This window comes from Tyto alba, unplaced genomic scaffold (genome assembly GCF_018691265.1).
Source record: "Tyto alba isolate M040663 unplaced genomic scaffold, T.alba_DEE_v4.0 Super-Scaffold_1000006, whole genome shotgun sequence".
Classification (NCBI taxonomy): Eukaryota; Metazoa; Chordata; class Aves; order Strigiformes; family Tytonidae; genus Tyto; species Tyto alba.
Genome location: NW_024881272.1, coordinates 26989111 through 27015294, shown reverse-complemented (window position 1 = coordinate 27015294; position 26184 = coordinate 26989111). Strand labels below are relative to the sequence as shown.

General features: G+C 40.4%; 1 protein-coding gene across 4 annotated transcripts in view; it reads left to right on the top strand.

Moving 5' to 3' along the window:
* Positions 1 to 26184, top strand: part of BEND5 (BEN domain containing 5) — a 960999-nt gene that overhangs the window by 855822 nt on the left and 78993 nt on the right. For all 4 annotated transcript variants that reach the window (XM_042805597.1, XM_042805572.1, XM_032997234.1 and 1 more), the window contains 2 exons: positions 514 to 666; positions 16637 to 16799. In XM_042805597.1, coding sequence (XP_042661531.1) covers positions 514 to 666; positions 16637 to 16799 — 316 coding nt within the window. The remainder of the gene's footprint in view (positions 1 to 513; positions 667 to 16636; positions 16800 to 26184) is intronic.

Below are 26184 nucleotides of genomic sequence, written 5' to 3'. Positions count from 1 at the left end.
ACAGAAACATTTATGGTATTTCTCCTTATAAACCAAAATAAACTGCCCAGGAAACACTTTTTTTTTCACACGGTTTTGAGCCTGTCTTTCCTGGCAGAAAGATACATCTGCCTATTGCGATGCAGAACTGTGCAGAGATGGCAGTTATGCCTGAACAATCATACTCTAGAACTGGAATGTGCATATTTTTATCAGTGGCACTAAGCCCTGTATCAAAGCAAAGGATAATGCTTTGTTTCTTTTTTACACAGTGTCTTGCATTGTGTAAATGTTCCAGCCTTCTCAGAAAAGGTAAAGAAATATCTGTCATGGTCCTGCATTGTATCTCACATGTGCCCACAAAGAGGCATGAATGGTTGGCTGCATCAAAGCAATGTCTTTAGCAGGGCTCTGATGCTGGCACCATGGCTAGATTCAAGGATGACTGTATTGGATTTATGGAAGGCTTCATCTACATAACACGGTTATGATTTATCTCATGCTGAATGTTTTGTTGTTGTTTTCCCTCAACAGAAGATTAACCTGGAGTTCTATATTGACATCCATGCCCACTCCACCATGATGAATGGCTTCATGTATGGGAACATCTTTGAAGATGAGGAAAGATTTCAGCGACAGGCTGTTTTTCCCAAGCTACTCTGTCAGAATGCTGAAGACTTCTCTTATGTAAGCAATGTTTCTCTTAATTAATTTTTTCCTAATATATTTTTTAATGATAAGTCTCTGGCTTAATTAGATTGTGTGAATTTTATTTTAATGTGAATAGAAATCTACTTAAATTTTTTGTCATTAATAGCTACTGTCTTCCCTCTTATATTTACCTTATCCAAAAGTGGTAAGTTGTGATCTTTTTGTATTGTCATTAGGCACACAAACAGAAGAAGTTTGTTCATCTTCTATATTATAACCTTTGGTTCTGAATTATTGGAACACTTAGTTGTTATCAGAAGATATTTTTGTCTTTTGATCAACTGGATCAGTTTTATTGTTTCACTGTTTATATTATATTGGCCAATTTTTTTTTACTTGCGCACTTTAATAATCTAATAGCAAATAGAATTAAAAATAATAAACTTGAAAAGGTTAGATAATTTTCTGTTGAAAGTTGTGACAAAGGCAATGTATACTTTTGAAATTCTTTGGTATCACCATGGAAAACTACTTTGCTACAAAATCTGCAATTGCTCAATACATGTCTTGTAAATTGAAATAAAGCATGTGTGTAGGTATCTCTGGATATTGGAAATAAATGGTAAACTTCTATAAATGAGTTGGAAAGGGTCATATGTTTCTAAAGCAAGTTTCAAACAGAGTAGAACAGATCCTTAGGACACACTGATTGCAGTAGTTCTGCAGAAGTCAGTAGATTTAAGACTCAGGTCCAGTGTGTTGCAACTCTGTGTCCAAGTATGACATTCTGACCTTTTCCATAGCCTCTTTTGTACATTAGTTTTCCTTGGAAAATGAAAGTAGAAGGCACAAGTGCAAGTAGAAAGTAGAACACACAATGCCCAAGTCTGCCTGCAACTGCTTGTTCACTTCTCCTAGCCCACCTTACACACCTGTGGAGCTGCCAGCCAAGCTACTTCTCTACAGCTATCCCTTCCTCTGATTCAATCTATGCACTCCAGGTTTTCTTAAGTGGACAGTCTTTCAAGTAAGAGATGTTTGGTGTCCCGTTTTGCTTTGACTGGATAAGGAATATTCAGAAACGCATCTCAGCCAAGGCAGCAGGAACTTCCAGCCATGAGCTGTGAGGAAAGAAGGCAGTGGATGACATTTGGCAGCTTTGTAATGGGAACAGGCTCAATTAAAAACTACTCTGTAATCCTGCAACAAGCAGAGAAAAGCAAAAGAACCTACTGTTTGGGCTCTGATTTTATGTCTGTTATGTTCTTAAACCTCTTTGTTACCCACCACAAATTTTCCATTTTCTGCTGTCCCCTTTTTGCTTATACTTCATCCTCCTGATACTGAGAGATAAATAAGGGTCTCTTCTCAAAGATGGGGACAGCTGGGGCATAGTGCCTGCCTGCCCTGCAATGCCATCCCAACCAGTTTGTGGCAGAGCTGATGGGTGGAGCAGGGTAGGGACCCTGCAGCATTCAATGTGTTTAGAGAAAAAAAATCTAAAAACAGATAGAAAAGCAGATGAGTCTGTACAGCCAAAGAAACTGTAATTGGAAAAAAGGCCATTTTCATCATGGCAAGAATGCTAGCCTAAAGCTTTCTCATCACAATAGAGTTGAGATTTTTTTTGTCTTGTGTTTGTGCATATTGCACTGTGGAGTTTGAGTGGGAAGTGAGTACAGAAATGGAGCTGTGCCACTGTTTTCTTGACAGATCTGTTCCAGCAAAAGGAAGGAAGAATTGAAACCTTCTGATTCCTGTCCATTTCTCTATTCTATGGTAGTTTGTTTTACGCAAGAGTGGGAAGAAGTTTGGATCAGTCTCTGAATTTTCTAAGGCTAGGCAGAAGATATCCTTTCCTCTGTCTTTTTTTGTTCCCAGGATGGGGGCCTCTAGTAGACCAAACATCTTCCTTTTCTGCTTGGGATCAGCAGTGGCAGCTGTCTGGGTAATGCCTGGGAGGGTGTGTGACTGCTGTTGCTGCCTCTGTTGCCTCATAGTACTGTTTAACCATTATCTGTATTTTGGGGGGTTCGGGAAACTGCTGCAGCATGAAGCATTCTGTGGTCAACAACTGCAAGGGCTTCTCAGAAAACTGTCCAGAGTGCAGCAGACTGAATCTGTACTAAATGAGGAGGGACAGCAGCTGCATCTGTTCCAAACTGTTCAGATCCTGGGGAAGAGGAAGTTGGGTTCAAGGAACAGCCTTTTCTTGTCCAAAAAGACTTCAGTGACTGAGTTTCTTATCTGCACCTGGTTGTTTCAAAAGCACCTTATAGATAACGGGGCATTCACAGATCATAGCAAGGAAAACGTGCAATTGATAGGAATTTAGAAATTTTGTGCTCAAGTGTGGGATTTCTCTCTGTTACTGTTGCAGATTAAGTGTTTCGCTTAGCACAAGGCTCAGTTGACAAAGGGAAAATCTTTAAGAAAACGACGTCAGAAATAGAATCCAATAGCTAAATAAACAGTGCAGTCTCTCCCCTTTGGCTCTCAGTCTCCTTTATGTAGAAGCTGGTAATTGGATATATATACTGGCATCCAGTGCACCACAGTTTGACATAGGTGCTACTGGCACTCTGTACATTGGGCTTTCAACTCACATCCTACTGGTCTCTTGAGACCGGAAGCTTTTCCCCTGCCATCCATCCAAGCTATTCTTCTCAGGGCAGCCAAGGGGACAGAAGTGCTGGAAAAGGAGACAGCCACAAAGTGTCCGATGTGTATGAAGCAAGAGGAGTGAATATCACTGCTGTCTCCAAGTGGGAAAGTCGCTGTTCTCTTGTTTTTAGCTTCAGTCATGTGGGTTATGTGACTGGCTGAAAATATCAGGGGTGAAGTTTGCTGCTCGAAAGAGAGGAAAGGAATCCAGAGCTTCCTGCATTTAAAAAGGGGGGAAAAAAGTGTTGAAGATTAAAAATAGTGTATGTAAATATGCTCTATTGACTGCTCAAAGGGAAGGGGGGAAGTACATCATTAACATTACCAGGCTGGTGTTTGAAAGTGTGGGAATGGACCACTGTTGTTACTAATTAATTTTCCAAAGCTTCAGGAGGTCTCATTTACATTGTATGCTGCTGCGGCCATTTGTTGGGATTATAATACTTCAACAGCAGCACTTCAAGTGAAAACTGGCGGCTGCATGAAGTGTTGTCCATAATTGACTAGCTCCATGTCTTCACACAGCACAGAGACAATGTTCCATTATGTTATCCATTGACAGTATCATTGAAAAGATTACTCTCCTTAAAGCATCTGTCAACCTTGATTGATTTACAAGGGACAAAGAACTGAAAAGGTTTGAAGTGCGGGTACAATTTTTGCCACCGTTTAGCATACATAATGGTTCTCCTTTGATGTCAAAAGCTCATCTTCTATTAATAATGCAGAGGGCTTTTGAATGCAGGCTACTTGTATGGAGTTCCACACTAATAACCTACTTGCTGTGAAATGGGATTCACTTTGGAGAAGCAGTCATTTGTCTGAGTTTTACATGTTCGGAATGAATCCCGACTCAAAGGGATTTCTTTCAGTGCTCTGCATGATTGCAGCTGAGCCCGGCACGGGTTAGGGAAAGCAGGCAAATCCTAGCTTGCTTCTCCAGCCGAGAATCTGGCAGAAATCACACAGCCAGATGCAAAGGAGCATGAACAACAAGCTTAAGACGATGCGATCAAATGCCTTGTGCCATTTTGTCTGGCAACCTTCTATTAATATACTTTAGAGTGCATTTCATGCCTGGACTGCTTTCTTCACCTGTCATTTCCAATAGGCCTTTTTATTTAAATGACAGCATCCAAGGGAGATTGGTGATTAGAATAGGGGATGGATAGGGGATTTGTGCCTGCATGCCTGTTGTAGGACCAAAGGCAAGTTGTCCAATGTCTCTGTACCCTATCTGCTGAGCAGAACACTTAACTTTACAGTACTCTGGAAGTCTGACTGTGGTTTGCAGGTAGAAGGTGTGAAAGAGGGCGGAAATTCTTCATTTGTACATGGCTTCATAAACAGAGGCTTGCCTTTAGGTTTAGCTGTCAGCATGTGAAGCAGAAAGTGAAAGGAGGGCTAGAAAGTTTTGCTCCCAAATAAATACATGAGACATTCTTGGGCAGCTGTCTGGGGAAAAAGGACAAATTCTGTAAGGAAAACATTTTATATTTTCAAGGTTTAAGAAGGATATTTTTAAACATTGGGGAGTAAATATAATCTGTATGAAAGCTCTAACAGTGAGAGCTGACAAGCTCTTTTGAAAGGCTGACTCATCAGGTTTTAGGAGCAGCTGTTGACACCATGTCTGAGTGCCTTACACATCAGCCATGGCTAGGAGTTGTTGCAGTATTTGGAGCGGTGTTCTTCATTTGACCTTTCTTGTTCTAGAGAGTGGATTAGTCATAACAACCAGACACAAGCACTTGAGCATTTCAAGAACCTGCTAGTCTTAGGGGTGGCTAATTTTGACCTTTGTGACAGTATGAGAGGGGACCATCTGTTCTCTCTGGTTCATTTAAAAGAAACAACCGCAGCCATTCTTGGATGGCTTTATCACTTCATAGAGATTGCTTTACTTTGCAGCTAAAGGAAAAAAAATGGCCAAGGGTATTTGGCTTAATATTGTTGTGGTTTTGTTTTGGTTTGGTTTGGTTTTTTCTCCTTTGGACTCCAAACTGGTAGTACTTGGAATATTTTGAGTTCTCATTCTATTTTCTAGTAGCTAATCTCCTAGCAGAGCACCTTCCTTAGAAATACTCTTTTTCCTCCTTTGCATGCCATAGTTAGCCAAAGACCCTGATAAACACTTGGGGTACTACTATGTTGGGCACTGGATAGTGTCTAATTCTAGCTACTAAGAAGAAAAATGAGCTCTATCCCATCTGAAACCAGGACAGGTGACTACTGAGAAAGTTCACAACCCCAAGAGCTTCCAGTCATGCCGCGAGAGAGACAGAGAACGGGTGCAACTTGACTTCCTTGAGGAAATCAGATAATAAAACCCAGGTCTCCAAAGTGCCAGTCTGGTTTCTTTGTCAGCAGTTCCCTCTGTTTTATATCATGCTGCACACTCAACAGTGAAGTCTCTGAACAACAACCCACCTTTAGGGAAACATGTCGTTAACCCCGGTGCCATAACACTGTGACCTCAAATACAGTTTTGAGACTATCATTGTCTCAGCAATATGAATTCAGATATATAATGGTTTGCCCTAGTACTTTTTGTTGTAGTTTTTTGTTTTGTTTGTTTTGGCTTTTTTAGCCTGGATATCTAAAATGGAGCAACCAATGAAAATATTTTAATCTACCTATATTTTCTACTGTTTTCCTTTTATCCACATACTCCAGGTCTGTTGTTCTCATTTCCACAGCAACTCCTCATCCATTCAAGCTTTCTTATGGAAGATGTTTTCCTTCCAGCAAACTTCCTCCCATTTACCTATGGCAGCTTGCTGAGCTGTTATCACTTACCCTGGCTGGACATCTCCCTCTTGGTCTTGTGATACCTATTACTAATCCCAGTGCGTTTTGGGCCATGTCTGAAGGAAGTGCTGGCTCAAGTGACTGAGGGAGTACTAACAGCTCATGAACATTGAATGAGCAAATCCCAATAATCTGTTCTGAAATAAAGAACCACCAGTTTGTGTTGCATGTGGCTGGGCAGGGAAGGGGGAGCAGTGAGGAAGTTGCTTAGACCTAGAATTCATCCCAAAGTAAAATCCGTACCCATACCACTGTCTCCTAAGTGCCTCTGCTGTTTTGGCAAAAAAGACCCTTGTCCCAGAAAGGCAAAAGCTGTTGCATTCAGGTAGGGTTTGTTAACAGCATGCAAGCACAACAGATCTACTCAGAAATCTCTTAAAACCTGAGCACAACAAATGATTCTACCTTCTTTTTTGTTGTCTTGTACCAGGGCATTTCAAGGAAGACAAATACAGCTATTATATGCTTTAGCACCCCTCTGGGATGCATTTCTGTTCACTGCTTCTTGGACATGTTGCTCCATAAGTTTATTTATTTATTTATCCTGGAGGCTGAGTGAAGGGAGAGAGGAAGCATGTTTCTGGTGGCACGGGGAGCAGATTGTAAAGCCTGTGCTTCTAAGCATTCTATGTTTTGGTATCACAAGAACTCTGCCCTCTGGAGAGTTGCAGCTAAATGAAACTGCTCCATTACATTGTGCTGAACCATTCCACCCCTCTTTTTATACAGAAGGTTGAATTAATTTGTATTGCAAAAAAAAAAAAAAAAAAAGGAAAAGGCGGGGGGGAGAGGGAGAAGTGTTTGAGTAAATGGATTTTCTTTCAGTACCTTCTTGCTGTGTTATTTGTGCATATAAGAGTTGACAGTTCCTTTTCCATCCCCACACAGGTAGAATTTTTGAATATCCACAGAAGAAACAAGTTTTCACAGCAATTTTATGGTGTATTTTCAAAGACCGTCATTACTCTTAGCTTATGTCAACATGCTGGGAGCAGGTGACGGCCTCCCAGAATAGCTCAAATGAAAGGAGCTCCTGTACACTCAAATGCAAGCTGCCTCTCTTGCAGAGTACTGCAAATTTCACTCATCTGGGACAAACTGTGCTGTGAAGGAGGGGTACAAAGTTGGTTAAGAGCTGGATACCCATCCCCCTCCCAGGATCTCTTTCTGGGTATTACCTCTTCAACTATATGATATTTTAACATATGTAGAATACAAGTCTGGTTCAGAGAACTCTTCCAGAGCAGTGAGAGTGCCCAGGAGGAATCTCAGCAACAGACTGTACTGGGTTGCTCTGGAAGCAGTGTACAGCATGCTGCCCCTCATTAGAAGGGGTTGTAATCTTGTGTTTTAGCCCTGCAAGTGAGCAGAACATCTCTCCCCCATAGAGCAAACCACTTTTTCTGCAGACTATTCAAAGCAACTACATGCATGATGGTTGTATTTCCCTTTTTTCTTCTCATTGTCCTAAGTTTCTGTCATTCATTAAATGATTATGAAAGCACTCCCATGAGACCACACACATATTCATAAAACTATTGGAAAGAGAAGCATTGCAGGCTATTGCTAGAGGCTATTTTATTGTATATTTTGAGGAAACATGTAATTTTCTACTGACAAATAGGGAAACTGATAACTTCAGAGACACGAGTTATTTTCTAAACAGTGTGGTTATTCTGTAGATCTTAGACTAGGAAATGCCAGCTCTGGCATCCTTGGGGAAGGATGTGCTCTGAGAAGCAGAGTTTGCTATTAGTAAAAAAAAAAAAAAAAAAAAAAAAAAAAACAGGGAGGGAAATCAGATCTTTTCTTCATTATTACCCTGAAGGATTTGCAGATCCCTTATTTGTGTATATCCAGTCACAGCTTGGTCTGACTCTTTAAAGGGAGATAAGTTCCAGACTAATTGTCTGGTTTATGGGTGATGAGCTTGTGCATAGGTTAACGGTTGAGTAGGTGATATTGTCACGTGTGGTTAAGTGCAATTCTGGTGGCAGGGAGAAGCAGAGTCACTGAAGAAGGAGCTCAGAGGACCTGAGGACATATGTTTTGGGAGACATTACACCCTGTGTATGTGCACGTGCATGTGTGTGTTTGGGGTGGCAGAATCCAGTGGCAAGAGGAGCTCCAACTGAGGTCTGCTTAGAGGATGGGGTGAAATCTGCCTCCTTCTCTTGCCTTTTCTAAGTAGGCTGTGATGGGCTGCTCAAATCTGCAGGGGAACCCTTGACTGACTTTGCGAAGTTCTTGGGTAAGGCTATCACCACCCTGCTTTGTCTGGTGGCAGGGTGTTTTTTAAGAAGCCCTCTAGGAAGAGATGCTGTTTTGATTTGGATTCCACTTGCATTAGCTGCTATGGTGAGGCCAGTGAACTCAGTAAGCGTTTTCAGTGCTGTAGCACTCTGGGAGGTGGGAGCTGTGAGTACAACCAATTTCAGTGCATGTGAGGATAAATTCTGGGGAATGTGAAATGCAGGCCAAACCCCTGCACTGGTGCTGCCACTGTAACTGGTACAAGGTGCAGAGACAGGCAGCAGGCTGCAGAGACCTCTGTCAGTCCTTCAGCTGAATGGCAGAGCACTGTAGAGAGCAGAGCATGGATATTAATGAGCAGTGAAAAGAAAAGTGCAACTATTGTAGTTCTCACAGGTGAACAGCTGAAACCCTGAAGCATGAAACCCAGTTGCTTTTCTAACTACAGAATTTCCGAAAAGGGAGCTCATTTGGTAGTTTTCGTTTTGAGGCATAAACTGAGAGCTTATAGAGCCTCCCTCCTTCCAACCCCTCTACTAACGACCATGCAAATACATGGTTTTATCAGCAAACTTAAGCAGGCATGACTGAGGGACACTTGAGAGGGATGGGGAGTGGGAAAGATCTGGTATTCCTTCACTACACATTAAAGGGATAATGAAGCCCCTCAGGGAGCAGATGTGTGTGTGTGGTGACAAAGTACCTTTAACCTGTTATTTCTCTGAGGAGAATTGCACTTTAAAGCCTGACAACGTGGTGCTAGGCAGGTTGTGTTTCTGGTACTCCTACAATGGGATGTTGCCTTTAAGAAAGGGAGACTGCTGTCTGCTTTCCACTGAGCAGCAGGAAGAAGGTGAAGAAACAGTAGAATGGTGAAAATCTCTTAGGATTTGAGGCTATTTGGTCTTCACATTTTAGTTTCAGGCTTTTCTCTCTCACATTCTTAGGACAGGTCAGATTCTTAGGACTGTTTCCTATCTCCTCTGCATAGCTTTTCTCAGATTTGTGCAAATCAGATTCTAGTTCAGAGAATATTCCCTTGTTAAACCCAAAGTTTGCTGCCCACCTCACTGTTTCCTACCAGGCACAGGAGTTATGAAACCAAGTGCTGTCAACTGCAGAGCTGTCAGTGAGAGTGAGTGAGCCTTTTTCACAGGAATATCAATCCAATCTGGCTGTCCCTAAGGGATCTGGAAAAACTTCAAGTAATGGGATCCCTCTTTGAAATGATCCTGAACTTTTCAAAATCCCTTCATCCCAAATTTGAGTGGTCATAAATGTTTTTGAGATTAAAAACTTTTTCCTCCTGTGCATCAGAAACACAGCAAAGCTGCAAAGTGAGATGAATCCGGGAGTAATTTTGAGCTCTGTTCCCATTTTGTCATGTCTCTGCTCCCAGAATCCTTCCTCTCTGCCTGCTACCTCCTTCAGATCAGCTTTTGGGTTTGGGATTTTTTTTTTTTTTTCTTTTTGGTTTTAAATAATCCTATCTACAATTCAGATGCTGGCTGCAGCGTATTTGTAAAATAAATTGGAAGTAGGCTGCCTGATAGCAGTCTCCCAAAAGCCATGATTTCCAAGTTTCCAGACCCAGTTGGCATGGAGTTGATAGTCTATCACAAAAAACCCTAACACATATGCTTTCCAGTCTATTAAGAGAGTTAATGGAGCTGGTGAGAGGTGGGTGTGAGGAGAGAGTTAAGTTGGCTTTTGAAGTGGGAAGTTTCCTCAGTGCTTCCAGAGAAGTAAGGAGATAAGTTTTGCTTGTAAGATAGCTTGATGGGCTACCAGCTGCAAGAATGGCAGGGTCAAAGCAGCGACTGCTGGGCACACCATGGCAGTAATTAGCTCTATCCATATGAGGAAAGTGAGCTGACAGTTGCACGCGTCTTATAGCACCCTGCGGAGGGGCAAACAGAAGAGTCACAATTTGTAATACTGCTATTTACAATCTTCTGTGGCAAAGATTTCAAAGCCAGTGTATTTCTGTGCTCTTTTTCTAACTTTTGCAGACTTCAATAAAGCATTCTAGAAAATTAGAGTGAGTTACAGCTGATACTGTAAAACTCTTCACCAAGATGGATTTGACATTGTCTGGGCTCCAGTCCATTTCCCAGTGGCATGTCTATTCTTTCTTGATGACAAGTGTATCGTTTCTTTTTTCTAGAGCAGTAACTACTAACTTTTTTATTATCACTTTTTTTTTTTTTTTCTACACTGGGGCAGTGAGTTGAGGGCTTATAGAGGTCAGACCTGCTTTAACAAAAAAGCTTGCTCTTCAGCTATAAGAGCAGCATCAGCGGTGAGGTTGTATTTGAGTCCTGATTACACTTGGTTATTGCTGGTGCTGATAGGTGAATAAAATGAAGCATAATCCCAGTTTACCCCAGTAGGTAAAGTATTTATTGCTCAACTACAGAATGAGGAAAATGTGGGCAGTTTTTCTGGGTTTGGGGTATTTTTTTTTAGGAATAATTAGCCTCAGTTGTGAAATACAGCTTCTTTCCCAAATGGAAATGGCATAGGGTGACCCAGTGTAGTTTTAGTTATGTGTTGTAATATGAAACCATTCTCTAATTATGAATCATCTTAGTGTTTATGTTTCTGCTCTTCTTCAGATTTCTAACATGATTCTCTGATTCTCTTGAGCATACAGTTGAACATGCTGCATCCTTCCGTAAAACACTTCCTGGACCTACATCATCCATCTGTATCAGCAAATGAGAAGATCTCTTTATTCTCAGTTTCATGCAGATAATCTGTTTGTGAAGACAAATGATCTTCTGGGAAACATTCATGTGCATACTAGAGCTCAACTTTTTGAAGATATATGCAGTTTGGTACTTCTTTCCATTAGCACATAAACAATCAATTGTGTTGCAGTAGAGAACAGCTGCTAAAATACATCTGTTGGATTTTAGGAACCCCCTAGACCTTGCTACATCATAGATTCATCTTTCTCAATCTGTCAAAGCCTGTGACCAGATTTCTGTCTGGTTGACAATTTCTCTTCTAATTACTTTCTGAGTCATTTGTATCTTGTTTCCTTTCTTGCTGGATTGTAGAAACACCTTGGAATTGATCATAAGTGATGTCCAGTCTATACCCTGGTTCCCATGCCAGGAGTCTGGTGAGGTCTGACTTGCACTGTGGTCATACCTTGATCCTTTTTCTCCCTAATGTGTTGAGCAATTTCAGAAGACAGCAAAGATTCATTCCCCAACAAGTCCTGTATGAGAAAGTACTCTTTTGTACCCTGTCTCTTTGCCCTGCCATCAGTGAAAGGTAGAACTGAAGCTCCCATCCACCACAGGCTGGACACTGAGCCTGCTTGACATTTCAGCCCTTTCTTGCACTGAACAGTGGATCTAGCTTTACTGGGTTTTGCCTCCAATTTTTCCTTTTGTGCTACCTTGAGGTTTTCTGATGCCGTAAGCAAGACAAATCCCCTGTGAAGTCACACATACAGTGATAAGGAGGTCCCACAAGTGGCAGCTCCCACCAAGCCAAATTACTCAGATTCCAAGTCCATCAGGACACCAAAGGGTGGACTTGGACAAATTCAGTCTCAGAAGTGTGAGAAATGTACTGTTCTCCCTCTTTGTCTTTTGGAGCCATTCTTGTGATAGATTGATACAGGCATGCAGAGGCAATCAGTAAACTGCCTGCCCTTACGTTGTGAATATGGACTGCTCAAGGCATTCATTCCAGTAGTTGTTAGCAGAACGATGGAGCAGTGCTGAGAAATTAAGAGTATCCCTCAGCCACATGGGAGCTGCTTAAACTGTTGAGTTTGTAAAATAGCTACCAGGGGGCCGAATTTACTGAGGAGAAACACTGTGTGGTAGAGTGCGTCCTCACCAGCCAAGAGACAAGACTGCCCTGGAGGCAGGGGTTCTGACACATTAAGAGGTCTGAGCAAGGGCCAAATTGTATTTTTTCTGCTCTGAGACCACTCCAGAAAGAATCTGCATGCAATTTTTTTTTTCTTATTTCCTTCTACACATCTCTTTGTCTGCTGAAATGTCTCAATAAGGCCTAATTGGTTTACACATTTCTTTACGCTGCCTGGCTGCTCACTGTCATTCCCAAAGGGGAAACCAGTCATACAGAAGGTGTTCAGCACAGCATGGGGAGGAGGAATGAAATCTGGTAGGAAGGCCTGTGGAAGCTGCCATTAAGGCCTGAGATGTAGAGGGAGGGTCAGCACACCTTGAGGCTCTCAAGTGTGTGTGAAATCCAGGTGTAGTTTTCTGGTGGGTTTCTTCCCACCAGAAAATGGAGGAATCCTTTATGCTTTCTGTTCTGCTCTTTTAATACTGGATTCTTGTTGCTTGGCATGTCCTAATCCTGTAGATAGGTATTTGTTCACGGAATTTTCTCACACAAGCTGGGAAGCAGAGTCCTTCTATGAGCTTTAATTTAGCTGTGTCTTTTAATAATAAATTACTGTTGATTTTATACAAATATCCCTATTCAAGAACTTCTAAGTCTTTAGTGTTTCTCTCCACCCTCCAGACTTTCCACTTTTTGCTGTTGCTGTTGTTGACACTCCCATGTGATTCAGCCTTGGAGAAATAAATATTTGTTTAGCTGTTCTCCTGCTGTGCCTGCTCAGTGCATTTGCTTAATGATGACTTCAGTTAAGATTTGCAAGAGTTTTAGGGCAACAGATTCTCTCAGAAAAAACAAGAGACTCATTTGCAGATAACTTTACCTGTGTTCTTTCCCCCCCCCCGCTTGACCTGCCCCCCCCACCTCTTTTCACCAGATTAGAGTTTGATTAAATAAATGTGCATTCAAAAGGCTTCTTCTTTGTCATAATAATACCTGGCTTTTCATAGCCCTTATTTCAGCTTTATCAGTTGTCAAGATCAGTTCTAGTGAAGAGTCAAAGTTTTGCCTGTTTATTTCTCCACTCCATTTACCTTGACTTGAAACAGTGAGTAGAAGGTTGGACTCAAGCAAGTACCTGCTGCCCTTCCTTGTGATTAGTTGAATTTTCTTGAATCTGTTCTTTTCTTCTTTTTGTCTAAAACATCACATTCTGGCTTATAACATTTGCTCTAGAGCCAAGCCCAAGCTGCTGTTTCAAAACATGCATGTGTTCATATTTGAAAGGCTTATGTTATGTTTTCTCTACCCCAACCTTCTTGAGTCAAATCAGAAATCTTACTTTTTACTCAAGACATCAAGTTGGTCTATGCCATCAGATTTTTTTCAAAATGAGGACAAAGTTAACCTCCAAAATCTACATTTATGCACCTAAGTGAAGGTTCATCTTCTTTTTCTTCCTGGAAGTGCAGCACTACCTGGCAAAGAGATGAACAGGTGATTTTACTAATGCCATGGTCATTTCAAGTAATTTTGCACTGCTGAAACTGGAACTCTAGTATTAAACAAAAGAAAACAACAAACAAACAAACAAAAAACAAACAAACAAACAAAACTCACTAAAAACCCCAAGCACTACAAAATAGAATTATAGAAATTCAAACTCTGGAAAGATCCAAATTTTGTTTTCTTTTTTTGGCCACTTACAAAACCTTCTTCAAATTATTTAAACTACTTATGCTTCACTTTTGAAATATGGCAAGTATAATTTTGCCAATAACTAGATCCAACTTCTGAGCTGTTTTCTGCCAGAAAGCAAAAATCACTTCAGTGAAGTAATACATCAGACTCTCTCTTCATCTATTTCCAGCTGATGAGGTTTCAGCTTATAGCAGAGATTGTTTTTTTATTAGGCCCTGAGTACATGACCTGGCACTTGTGCAGCTGAGTTTCATCCGACTACTGTCACTCTGTCCTCAAAGTCATCCCACTGCTTTTTTTTTGTATGATATTCAGAGCCTCCTCCATATAAATGATTCATTCCACAGTGTGTCATCAGCAAATTTTGTTGGCATGGTCCTCCTTTACTGTGCCAAGAACTGTGATGAAAATATTATGTAAGATTTATCTCAAGAATCATCTACGAGGAATTCAACTCATAACCTTCCTCTAGTCTGATTGAAATCATGGGAAATAGAGCTGAAAAGGACCTCATGTCCAAACTGTATCCCAAAGATGGGAACTATACTCAGCAGATACCTGTCCAATTTGTTCTTAAACATAGTTGATGAGATTCCATAATCTTCATAAATACTCCATGTCAGTAACTGAGTCTCCTAATCACTGGAGTATTTCTGTCCCTAATATCTGCCCTGAATCACTTCTCTGACATTTTCCTGGTTTTCGCCGTGCCAAATACAGCCATAGAATTAGTTCATTCCCCTTGGAAGTGATGCTTCTGCTCACAAACCACAATACCATGTTTTACCACATTTGCTGTCTTCTTCCTTTGAGCTGGCTCCATACACCCATATTTATCAGTTGATGTTTTCTTGTATTAAAAGTTCCACCACAGGCATTCATTTGAACACAAAGCACTGTCCATTCAAATCATTGTTTACTTGACTTATGAAGGAATCCCCAGAGCATGATCATCTTCCTCTACGTTTCTGAATTTTAACTGAAGACAAAGCTTCCCTCAGTTGCAGTCTCAGTGGTCTTTTGAGTCTTCATTTGCAGGAAGTCAGAGAACATTCCCTCTTGTAGACGTCCTTAAGTATTTTATTCCATATATCAAATTAACGATTAATTTCCCCATCAGTCCTTATGAGCACATTACCTCCCTCTCCCATAGGTATTCAGAATATCCTCAAGGTTTCTGCCATGTAATTTGGAGGAAATTATATGATATGAACATAGCAGAATATATTCAGTGTACAATTTACCACAAAGCTAAATATTGTGTTACCACAAAGACAACAAGTTGCATTTGGAAACTCTCATATATAATGTTAATAAGAAAACCAATTCCATCTTATTCTAATTAACCTGGAAAACCTTCCTGTTTATAACACAAGGGAGACTTCAAAACATTTAGAACGTTAATAAAACCACAGGTGTTTCCATTCTCTATATCTTCTGGTATACCCTATTCATCAATAATTGTTGCTCATTTCAGTATTAGTCTGATTTTCTCAGTCTAGAGAAGTTTAACATTTTGAACCATTGCATTTAATTTTTTAAATAATAAATAAATCTTATTTTTCCTGGTTTTGATAAGAGATGGACTTGATAAATATTAGTGTTAGCAAGAAATAATACTAGCCTTAAGACTCAGTAGGAGGACCCTGGATAGCTCGAAGAATTCACCATGGGCACAATGTCTGAACAGTTAAGGGTCCTTTATGTTTCACAGGAAGTCTTAAAATGGGAGGTATTAAGGACTTTCATGCAACAGATCCAAGTTGGATCTACTAAGCCCTTTTTTATTTTTTTTTTATTTTTTTTTTTTTTTTGTGGTGGTCACTGGCTTGTGCTGAGCTGAGCCCAGATTAACTCAGTCTAATGGTTATGAGGTTTGTGTATAGTTTGATAACTAAAATGAAACCAGAATGCATTTTTTCTGTCTAGTTGGTAGAACAAGATCTGAGACTTCAATCAACCTGAAGATGGGCTCCCCTTTAGTCTTCAGATATCATGCCTGGAAAGGAGAGCTAAAACTCATTTATGGAAATAATACCTGGAGTCTTTCCCTCCACCCCTCAAATGAATAGTCATAAAGCTGTAGGGTTCCTAAAGCCAGATCTTCAGTAATAACACAAAATACTACCTTTTATACTGTGCTGCTAATGATGTAAAATAGTGCAGTATATTTTTCCACCCAGAGAGCAACACTCAGTTAACATTTAAGTTAGTGAAGTGGAAATTTGTGTGACCCAGTTTAAGAACCAGTCAAATATCTTAGGTGAGAAAGTTTCACTAAAATGTAAATGCTGCTGTATTTCTACTTTGCTTAAAAGAGTCCAGGGTAAGGGGTGGGGGAGAATGGTTATAATACAGGGAAATGCAGTAGAGAGAAGGAACCCAATATCCAAATTAACATCCAGCTTAACTTTTGAGAATGGAGGGTCTGGAAGCTTCACTTTCAACTCATGCATATGACAGGCTTTCTTTGTGTAATACAAAAGGGGAGGAGAAAAACTGATGTTACTAGTGAACTGAGATTAGTTTTGTGAAAGTCTGAAAGGCATTATTTATAATCTGTGTGCCAGAACTGTGTTTCCATTAATGGTCTCTCCAGGCCGTGCTTAAGCTGCAATAGTGAAGTCTTGTATAGTGTAAATGAGATTTGGCAATGTGAATTTTCTGTTTTAATAGAGTCCTTCCCAACCCTTCCCTTGTTTTGCTCCCAAACTCTCATATCTCTATGTTCTTCCCCCTACAGTCTAGTACGTCATTCAACAGAGATGCTGTGAAAGCAGGGACAGGCCGGCGTTTTCTTGGTGGGCTGTTAAATGATACATCCTACTGCTACACTCTGGAAGTCTCATTCTACAGCTACATATTGGGTGGACCTACTTCTGCTGTCCCCTACACAGAAGAAGCATGTATCCTTTTGAAATCCTTCCTCCTCTTGCAGCACATGAGAACTGGGCACTTAAGGTAAACACTTCTACCTCAATAAGAGTTTGCTGAGATAGGAACACACAAGTGGAAATGTGAGTCTGCTCCTGATGCTTTAATTTCCCTCATATTGATTCTCTATACTGTGGAAATTCGAGAAGAGAAAGGCATATTAGATCAAATAAGCCATTTCCCTCTTGTAGGAGATTGTCTCACACATTTCTTATAGAAACTACTCCTGGAGAGTCTGTGATCCATTCCCCTCCACAGTCTTCCATTTCTTTCTTCATTTCTTTCCTTATTCTCTCATTATCCCTGTGTTTGTATTACTGTTTTAATAGCAAGTTGAAAGTGCATCTTTGATACTGAGTTAAAATGTCTTCTCTGCCTTTGAACTTCAGCCAAAAGGCTCTAAAGGATCTGTTAGGTTCTGTAGCTGCCTCAGGGCCAGATCTTTAATACCAATTGACAAAGAAAGGGAAAACGAGCTCTGCAAACAAAACTGACAAAGTTGTTCACATTTTTGAGTGCTCAAATAGAAGCAATGTCTCATTCCTCAAAAAACACATATCCATCTGGCTATCTCAATGTATCAACAATTTGTAGAATTGTTCTGACTGGTCTTATGATCTGTTTTTATGTTTTCCTTTTTCTTTTTGTCATCATGCTCAATCAAATGACCAGTGCCCATACTTCAAGCATGGGTGTGTTATTTCATTTTGTCATTCTATCTTGGTAGTTTTTGAAATTTCCACATGTTTTGAAAGACTGCAGAGGGAGAAAGATTAGCTGTGATTGCCTATTTACCTCTCCACTGCATTTTGGAAGTTGGGTAAGGTTTACAGCTTTAGGGTAGCAAGGGGGAAATTTTCATATGAGACATAATTCTTCACCATCCATGCATATGTGCACACTGTGTGGGAATAAGAGTGAGAAACAGGGAGCAGGGAAAGTAATTCTTAATCATTTGGGGTTTTCTGGTTTGGCTTCTCCACCGAAAGTGAAATCTGGGGGAAGGAGAGGGATGAATATATTAAGGTGACCTATTAGACTTGAGCATTTCAAATGAAAGCTCTTTTTTTGCCCAGTAAGGTTAATTATTTCCAAGGAGTAGCTTCTTGCAGCATACACCTATATAATGTATCTTGCCACTGAGGAAAAAAAATGTCATTACTGTTAGGTTTAGGTATTTATTTTCTTACGTTGTTATTTTGGCATTTTAAGAACATGTGCCTTAGTTTCACCCTTAATTTTCCTCTTCACTTAGTACTCATTGTACTGACAACTGCTTATTTATCTTCCTTATTTATCAAGAACTGCTTTTGCAGTGAGAAGTGAGAAGAGTCCCTATACAAATGAGATCATGTTTCCCTTGAATATGTTTTTCTTCATGACTCGTAGGTCACGCTGGCTTAGTTTCCTTTTCCATAAAGATTTTTGCTTCATGCCTCACATTACAGAGGCTTCAGGTGTGGGATCTAGCATCTCTATATATTTGTTTGGCTTGCCTTCTTCAGACAGAGCTGCATCATTCTGGGTTCATTCACTGTGACCGTCAGCAGCTAGAGCACAGAAAACAGGTCCCAGATCACAGAGATCCTTCTTGGTGGTGATATATGGAAAACTCAAGCAGCAGCTTGATTTCTAGAGTTAATGGTTTCACCTAGCTGTGTGAAAAGGGAGGAGAAGCTGGTTTTGACTGGCCTGGCAGACAGCAAGCCAGGAAGGCTCTTTGCCCATGTAGTACGCTCCACTGGCATTTTGCCCTGGTAGGTTTTATTATTTCCTTTTCAATGGGGAGGGATTCTGTCAAGAGTGAACATGACAGCTCTTCCTCATGTGTGCAGTTTCCTAGTTAGGGAAAGAAATGGATATGCTTGAAGCAGTCTCTAGGCTGGTCTGCTCTAACACAGGAGTGACTAGATTTATGCATATCCTATCCTGGAGGGGAGAAGTTTCGTATCACTGAAGTGCCTGTGACCAAAAGTAAAACAATTGCAGAATGTTCCAATTTAGTCTGAACAGCTCTTCCAAGCTATTTGCAAGTCAGTGATTAATTAATGCTCAGATTTTTTAATGGACCTGAACCAAAGACACAGACAGCCAGTTCATATTGGCCTCCAAGGACAGTCATGCTTCTATTAACTATCTAGCTACATGCAGGCAGCAAGTCAAGCAAATAAATGAAGAAAATACAGTAAGCCCCAAACCCGTGAACCAATAGAGCAAGTATTCAGGAAATCTGCTTCCAAAGATGTATTTCTTAGGACTTCGTTCATCCCACAGTGATGCTACTGGGTTGTGGGGTTTTTTGTTTTGTTTCTAATAAAAATAGGATCAGGGAGGCTAGAATTGTTCAAAGCTTCTAGTGTTGGATTAAGAAGTGCAGACTGAGACTCAGCCTCAAATTCAGGGAACCCATGGCCTTGAACAGAGACTACAAAGCAGATCACACCCCACATTCAGAAACTCGCCATACTGGCTCCATGTAGAGACCAAAACAAATGAGGATCTCCAGGTTCTACAAAAACACTGATTTAGCCTGATGTTGTTGCTGTTGACAGGTGAGAAAACTGAACAAACTCTGAATAATCTTCTGTTTGCAGTGGTGGCACGTAAGTCTACCTGTCAACTTCTCTCCTTTACAGCATTTGTGGCAAATAAAATCATAGTGCTACCCTCTTTCATGCCATTACAGAAGTGGATTAGGTTTGTTGTTTGTTTTGTGTTTTTTGTTTTTTTTTTTTAATCTCTCCATGTTCCTCAGGGTTTACATGCTAACTTTATGATCTATACAAACCTCTATGTGTCCCTGTAATAGATGTATTTCTACATTGGGTAAGATTTTTGTTCAAACTTGTGTGACTGAAACATACTTTGTAATTACTGAGATAAATACCTTACATGCTTGAAAATGGGAGACAGACTTCCAGTCTGATAAATGTTATTCCAATTCTGACATTGTCAGTGTGCACAGTAACGTTTTTCAATAAGAAAAGTAAGAAAATTTTTAAAAAGGAAGGGAAGGTATCATTAGAAGTGGAAATCTTTTCCAAATTACTCCAGTTATTATGATTGAATGTATTCTCTTAAATGAAATACATCAAAGATTCAGAATTTAGAGGATTACACCTGGTATGTTCTATAAAAAAGCAATTTGCCCCTGAGACTGCACTATTTAAATGAAATCCAGGAGCGAAGGATCAGTCTGTGCAGGGGGTATATGTCTGAGACATGTGTGGTGGGATAACAGCATCCTGCAGAGTGTTGAATTTCTGGCCTCTTCTAACATAGAGAGTTAACATGATTGCATGAGTGTCTTGGGCCTCAATTAGAATTATATCAGCAATGATTACTGTTGGAGTGTCTCTTGTATTTTCATCCTGCAAACAAAGCACTGCATCAGGTGTAACTTCCTGAACATCCTGTTATACATTCCTTCAGAGGTATGTGTGTGCCTGGTAGGTCTGTGTCTAACTGATATGTACCTGGTGTATAAGAAACATTAGGGATATGTTCGGTAAGCCTAGCTCTGCAGAATACCCTGCGATAACATGTGCTGTAGATAACAGTGAATGGACTCTGTTTTGAAGGCATAATAAGAGGATTGTAGGCTTGTCGGTTGGTTGCTGGGAAGTGGACAGAGAAGTATTTAAAACCCTTCTCACACGTGCACACATTTGGTGGTAACTGATTAAAAAGGCAGCACAGCAACAGTTTGCTCAGCACCAGGTGAAGAAGCTTTAAAATGAACTGATATGCTTCCATTAAATACCATGTTTTACTAGGCTTTTATAGGGCTTATGACACAAGGCATGTAAACTGCTCTGTAACATTCACCACCAGCAGCTCAACTGCTGAGCTCTCTAGATGCACAACAGCCTCATAGCTAGGCAGGGAATAAAGGATGAAAGAGGGGGAGGAAGGATGAATCCCCAGCTGTTAGGACTCAGACCCTGGTCTGATAGCACACCCAGAATTGCTTTCCACTACAGCTGCTGATCAGCAGCCGTCACAGCCTGACCTGAGAGTGGCCAGTAAAGGAGTCTCACATCAACAGTTTTAAAATCTGTTGAGTTCATTTTTTTAGAGTGTTTGAACTGGATCCCTGCTGCACAGCAGGCAGGCCCTAAGAAAGCATAAAAGCTTTTACTCATCCGAACACTAGCCTTTGAGGTAGGAAGATAGAAATGATGGAGATCAGGCAAGAACTGGTATGAGTGTAGCCTGGTAGCTGTAGAGGAGAATAATCATCAAGATAGGAGGGCATCACAATTGACAGTGTGTCCATGGCTTTTTTGTGTATTTTAATCTTAATTCTAAGCTTCCTCCAGGTGGGGAAGGCCCTCATCCAACAATGGGCCTTTAGTCATCTATGTGTACGGCTTTACTCATTGAAATTACTTGTGAGTGGAATGGGAGACTAGAACCCTGGGCTGAAGGTCTGGTGGAACAGTTCTCCTTTGTACGCCTTTTCTGAGCACATCACCTCTTTCATTAATGTCCTCAATATAAAGAATTAATTTAATGAAACTTCTTTTGTAAAAAAAAAATAAACAAACAAAACAAAACAAAAAAAGCATTTTGGAAGCCACGAGTGAAGAACATAGAAGAAATAGACATTACTGATATTATCCCAAGGTAGGTCTTTTCACATTACAAACAGCTGAGAAATTATCTCAATACTTTAAACCAGTATAGCTGAACCAACTTGCAAAGATATCACCTGGTATTTTCCATTTCACTGAAATGAGTTTAATTGGAAGCTTTGCATCCCTTAAACAGGGTGTAGTTGCTGAGATCTCTCTCCTGTTTATGGACATAAAAGATGTATTTATGTGGCTACAGTCACAGAATGAAAGCTTGGATTGACTGGAGTCTCTTCAGGTCCCTAACAGGAGCTCACATCTTGGACTCATGTCACAGTTGGGACCACTGGGTTTGCTCTTATTCTTAACTTCAAGCAGAATATCAGCCTGCTGCTTGACTGGGGACTTGAGATGTTAAGTTCCCTGGACAAAACAGTCATTTGCTTATATCAAGATTCTTTTTAAAGAGTACTTGGACCTCAGTAAATGCCCTGAGGAAAAGAAATCTGTATGCAAATTATAATTCCAGTAAAAGCATCTAAAACTTTTAGAGCTTCATGGACCTGCCAGTCCTCTAGGGCAAATGTACTTGGTTATTTTGGGCTTTTTTACGTTTCTTTTTTGGCAACTGCCTGTCCTGATCCTTCTAGCTCTGTTAGTGATATCTTTAAGAGAGGATCTTCATGAGCCATATCATGGCCCTTGCATGTTCATTCCCACACAGTAAAGGCAACATTACTAGCAAAAGCCAATGAGGTATGAAAGGCTGTGCTGATAAAGCTGACAGAGCTTTGCAGAGGTTATCCAGTTGAGTATGTTTAAGCTTGAATTAGAGCTTGTTGCCAAGATGATTTCAAAGTAAATTGGGCACATACTCAGGAAAAGACCTCCAGGGGTCTTCATCTTCATCCTCCTTCTGCTAAACTCATAGAAACAGGCTCCTTTCTGTGTGTTTCAAACAGTGGCATTAATCCTAATCCTGCAGATTTTCCTGAGTGACCTCTTCACACATGATCTCTCCAGTATTTGGTTACTTCTCAGTACCATGTTTTGGGCTGTCTCTGAGAAAAGAAAACAAAATCCCCTTTCAACATCACGATCTGAGTGAAAGTGTCAAGGTTTACAGCCACAATTTCAAATGCTCTTAATATTACTGGAAGCATAGAGTTAAATTATAGAGTTGTAAAGTTACTTTATAGTGATAATGCTGTCAAGCATCAATATCTCTGCCCCAGGGCACCATGGAAACTCAGTTAATGATATAAGAAGCTGATATTTTTCAGGGTTGCAGCTGTTGGCTCATACCCAGAAGGAATCTGTGTGTTTGTTCATATTGGGTATATACAGGGGGACCTGCTCAAAGAAAATTAAGAAACAGCAAAAGTCTGTTTAATGAAGTGCAGTGGAATGAAAGTGCAAAGCACTATATGGTGTTGCAGTATGCACACCTCTTTCCCTCAGAGTTCTGTACAGTGGATGGTGCAGTAGAAAAATACTGATTTTACTGTAAGAGATGGTGTTTGTGGGGGAGAGTGTACATTTGTATGTAGATTTGTTTATCTAGTTGCCTGTAGCACTGACTGCATCTATCTATGCAGACAGCGTTTGGGAGTATCAGTAAAGAAATGGAAATTAAGGCAAGTGACTACAGTCAATTTAGGAATATCTATAATTTTTGTAATGGATTTCTTAGCATGTGTATCCTAAAGAGCTTTGATAGCCTCAGATGAAAGATGCTATAAAAATGCAGTGTTATTATAAAGGTGGCTTCTTCCTTTAAAGAAAGAATTTTTTTTTTTTTTTCTGAAATGTAGAATATCAGTCTTGGAAGGCATCTTCAAAGTATTTCCTGGAGATTTAACCATATGATTCCAGTTACCTTTTGGCTAGGAGCCAGGTATCAAATACCATGCATGTGAGTGGGGAAATGGTCTTGCAGTTAACTGCTGAAGTAAGAGTGGTCTCAAGTAGCTGGTTTGTTTCACTGTGTGTGCATATGCTTTGCATGCTGCCTGTTTGGTAAGCATTCACATAGCTTTCTGTAGGGAAAGAGGGAGAGCAGGTCAGACTCACAGACTGGTTTTACGAAGAAGTGAGAGGAAGTTTGTAAGCTGAGGAACTAGTCTTGAGGGGAACGAAGCATCAGAGGTACCGAGACCCTACCTGTTCTATCAGTTTTCAAGGCACAAGTTAGATTGCATACTGTGGTTTGGTCCAGAGTTGTGTTGTCCTGCACCCACGGGGGTGCAGATTAATCTCCTTTCTCTTGTGCACACTGGTTTCATTATGAATAGATGGTTGTTGTGGGACCTGAATGTAAGCCGGGTGCATACCCAGACCCATAGAAATGCTCTCAAGTCAGTTTTAGACATAAATGCAAGAGCTTGTTGTCTTTGAAGAGCATAAAGACTTCAGTAGCTATGAGCCTGGACTAGGGAATTTGCACGGGTTGACTTGAGAGCCATCAATATTTACAACCTTATTTGGTAACAGGGACCTTGTGGGCAGTGGGAGCATAAGCATCTTACAGAGACACATGTGCAAATACCAACTCTGCTTCCCACTAGCTGTCTTCAACTCGGTGCTGGTGGAAAATGTGGCCTCTGGCCTAGGTAGGGCTGTATCCAGTGACATGGGAAGACTGATCCTTGTAAGCCAGTCAAGATAAGAAAGCCCAGCTCTAAAAATGATGTTATATCCAATGCAGCCTTTGAGGTTTCTGTTGAGACACTGCATGCTAACTGGTGCCAAACAGTCACTGAGGTTTTACTGATTGAAATCCTCGTCAATGTTTTCCATTCAAGCTATCAATGATTTATGGTTGCTATCAGACCACCTAAATCAGTGGCCTGCAAGAACAGAACTTTAAAATTCAAAATAGTTTTGATGGTGATATAAAAAAAAAAATCATAAAATTTGTCAATTAATAATAAAAAATGTTACATTTTTCTATTAGTATTCCCTTTGTACACAGTAGAAAACAACTAAGACCAAGCCCAAGTGATGCATTTGCTGAATGGTTGGAAGGTGATTGATTACATGAGTGATTGCAGAGTTGTGGCTAATATAAACAAGGGGAGAAATTCCCTCTAGGCACTGCTATCTCTCTTGGAACTGGTTTTCAAGGTTTTGAACACCTCTCTTATGAACTTGCTTTTCTAAAAACTTGTCTTTTTCCTTTGTCTTATAAGCAACTTAGGCAAAACTAAGCATATAGAACTGGTAGTGAGGCTCTTGGGTGCTCAGAACACCGTACAAATGCTATTAGACCCATAGTTAAAATAATTCTTTGGTAAATGTTAAATTCCTATTAGTAACACTTGCTAAACTTAAGTGCAAAGTAAAGGGCAAGGCTAATCTGAAAGGCAAGAGAGAGCAGGGCTTAAAAGATATTAACAATTTGTTGGAAATGTCTGAGGGGAGTGGTTAATATGACTAAAGAGTAACGTCTGTGGGTTAAAGGTTTAGGTTGGGAGAGGGCTTTAGCCAGTGCTGTGATTTGGAGCTTTCCCAAATGTCAGTGGGAATGAAGAGTAAACAAACAAACAAACATTCAGAATGAGGCATTTTTCAAAAAGCATTAAACAGAAAAATTGCAGTGTCTCTGTGATATGTCTCTGCTTTTCTGCCAGCTTGTAGTGGTGTTTGTGTGTCTCCATGTTTGTCATCTTTTTCCTCTTCTCTGTGTCTCTTCACTTCTAGCTCAGTCTTCTTCCATGTGCTTGCCTGTCTGGTGTCTGTATCCTCACCATCTTGTTTGCAGTTTTAGGTTGTTACCCTTACCCCATGTCTTTCTGTCATCTCATCTGATTTTTTTGCAGGTTGTGTTTCATTAATCAGACGCAGTCTCTGCTTTTTGTTCACTTTGTGCTGTCTTTCACCTAAACTATTCCTTTTCTCTTTTATATTTTGCCACCTAAAGGCTCAGCAGAGCTTACTGGTGATTAAAGGGAATTCTAGAGTTGGAGCAGTTTTAACTACTACTTTTTTAGTCCCAAATACCAACATCCTGAAAGGGATTCAGAGATGTTTTTTAGGAAACTAAGCAAAGAAATGAGTCTCCTGTCCATGTGTCTGTCTTTCTTAGCTGCTTGACCAATTGCAACTGAATTTGACAGTGATAAAGGTCTCAGAGATATTACATTCCTATGAGTTTCATGAAAAATAGCTGGCTGAATGAGTAGAGAGACCAAAATTAATCTCTCCTGTAGGAAGAGCTGCATCTCTATTGTTAGAAACCAGAGGAGTCAATAGGCATGAAAGTCACAGGAAAGAGATCCCACATCGCCTTGCCTTCCTGGGCATGTCACTGGTGAGTAGAGACCTCACTTCACTTTCCTTTTCTCTACAAACTTTTACCCCTAACATCTCTGCAGACCTTAACAAAGGTTATCTCATGGCATCCTGAAAAGCAGAATGTGTCTTCTCCATCAAGCCACTGTTGAAAGAGGTCAGAAAGCTGGCAGGTACACTTCACCGGTGAAGAGAATACTCATTCAAGTCAAAGCCAATACATGCCCACACCAAGCCAGCAGTGTTTCTTGTCACCTAGAGGTGAAACTTTGTCCAGGGTTCAGATCAACAGAGTCTGAACATGTCTCAAGCAGAAACTAAAGATAATCTGCAGCTTTGATCCACTGTTCAGAAACCTTTGTGTTTCAACATGAGCAGAATGGGTCTGATTCTCCCATGTCTCATCTCTTAACAGAAGAACAGTCAAATCAGCTCAGATCAATACCAGTCCTCTGCAGAGTCTTGTCTCTGACAGAGGCCAAAAGCA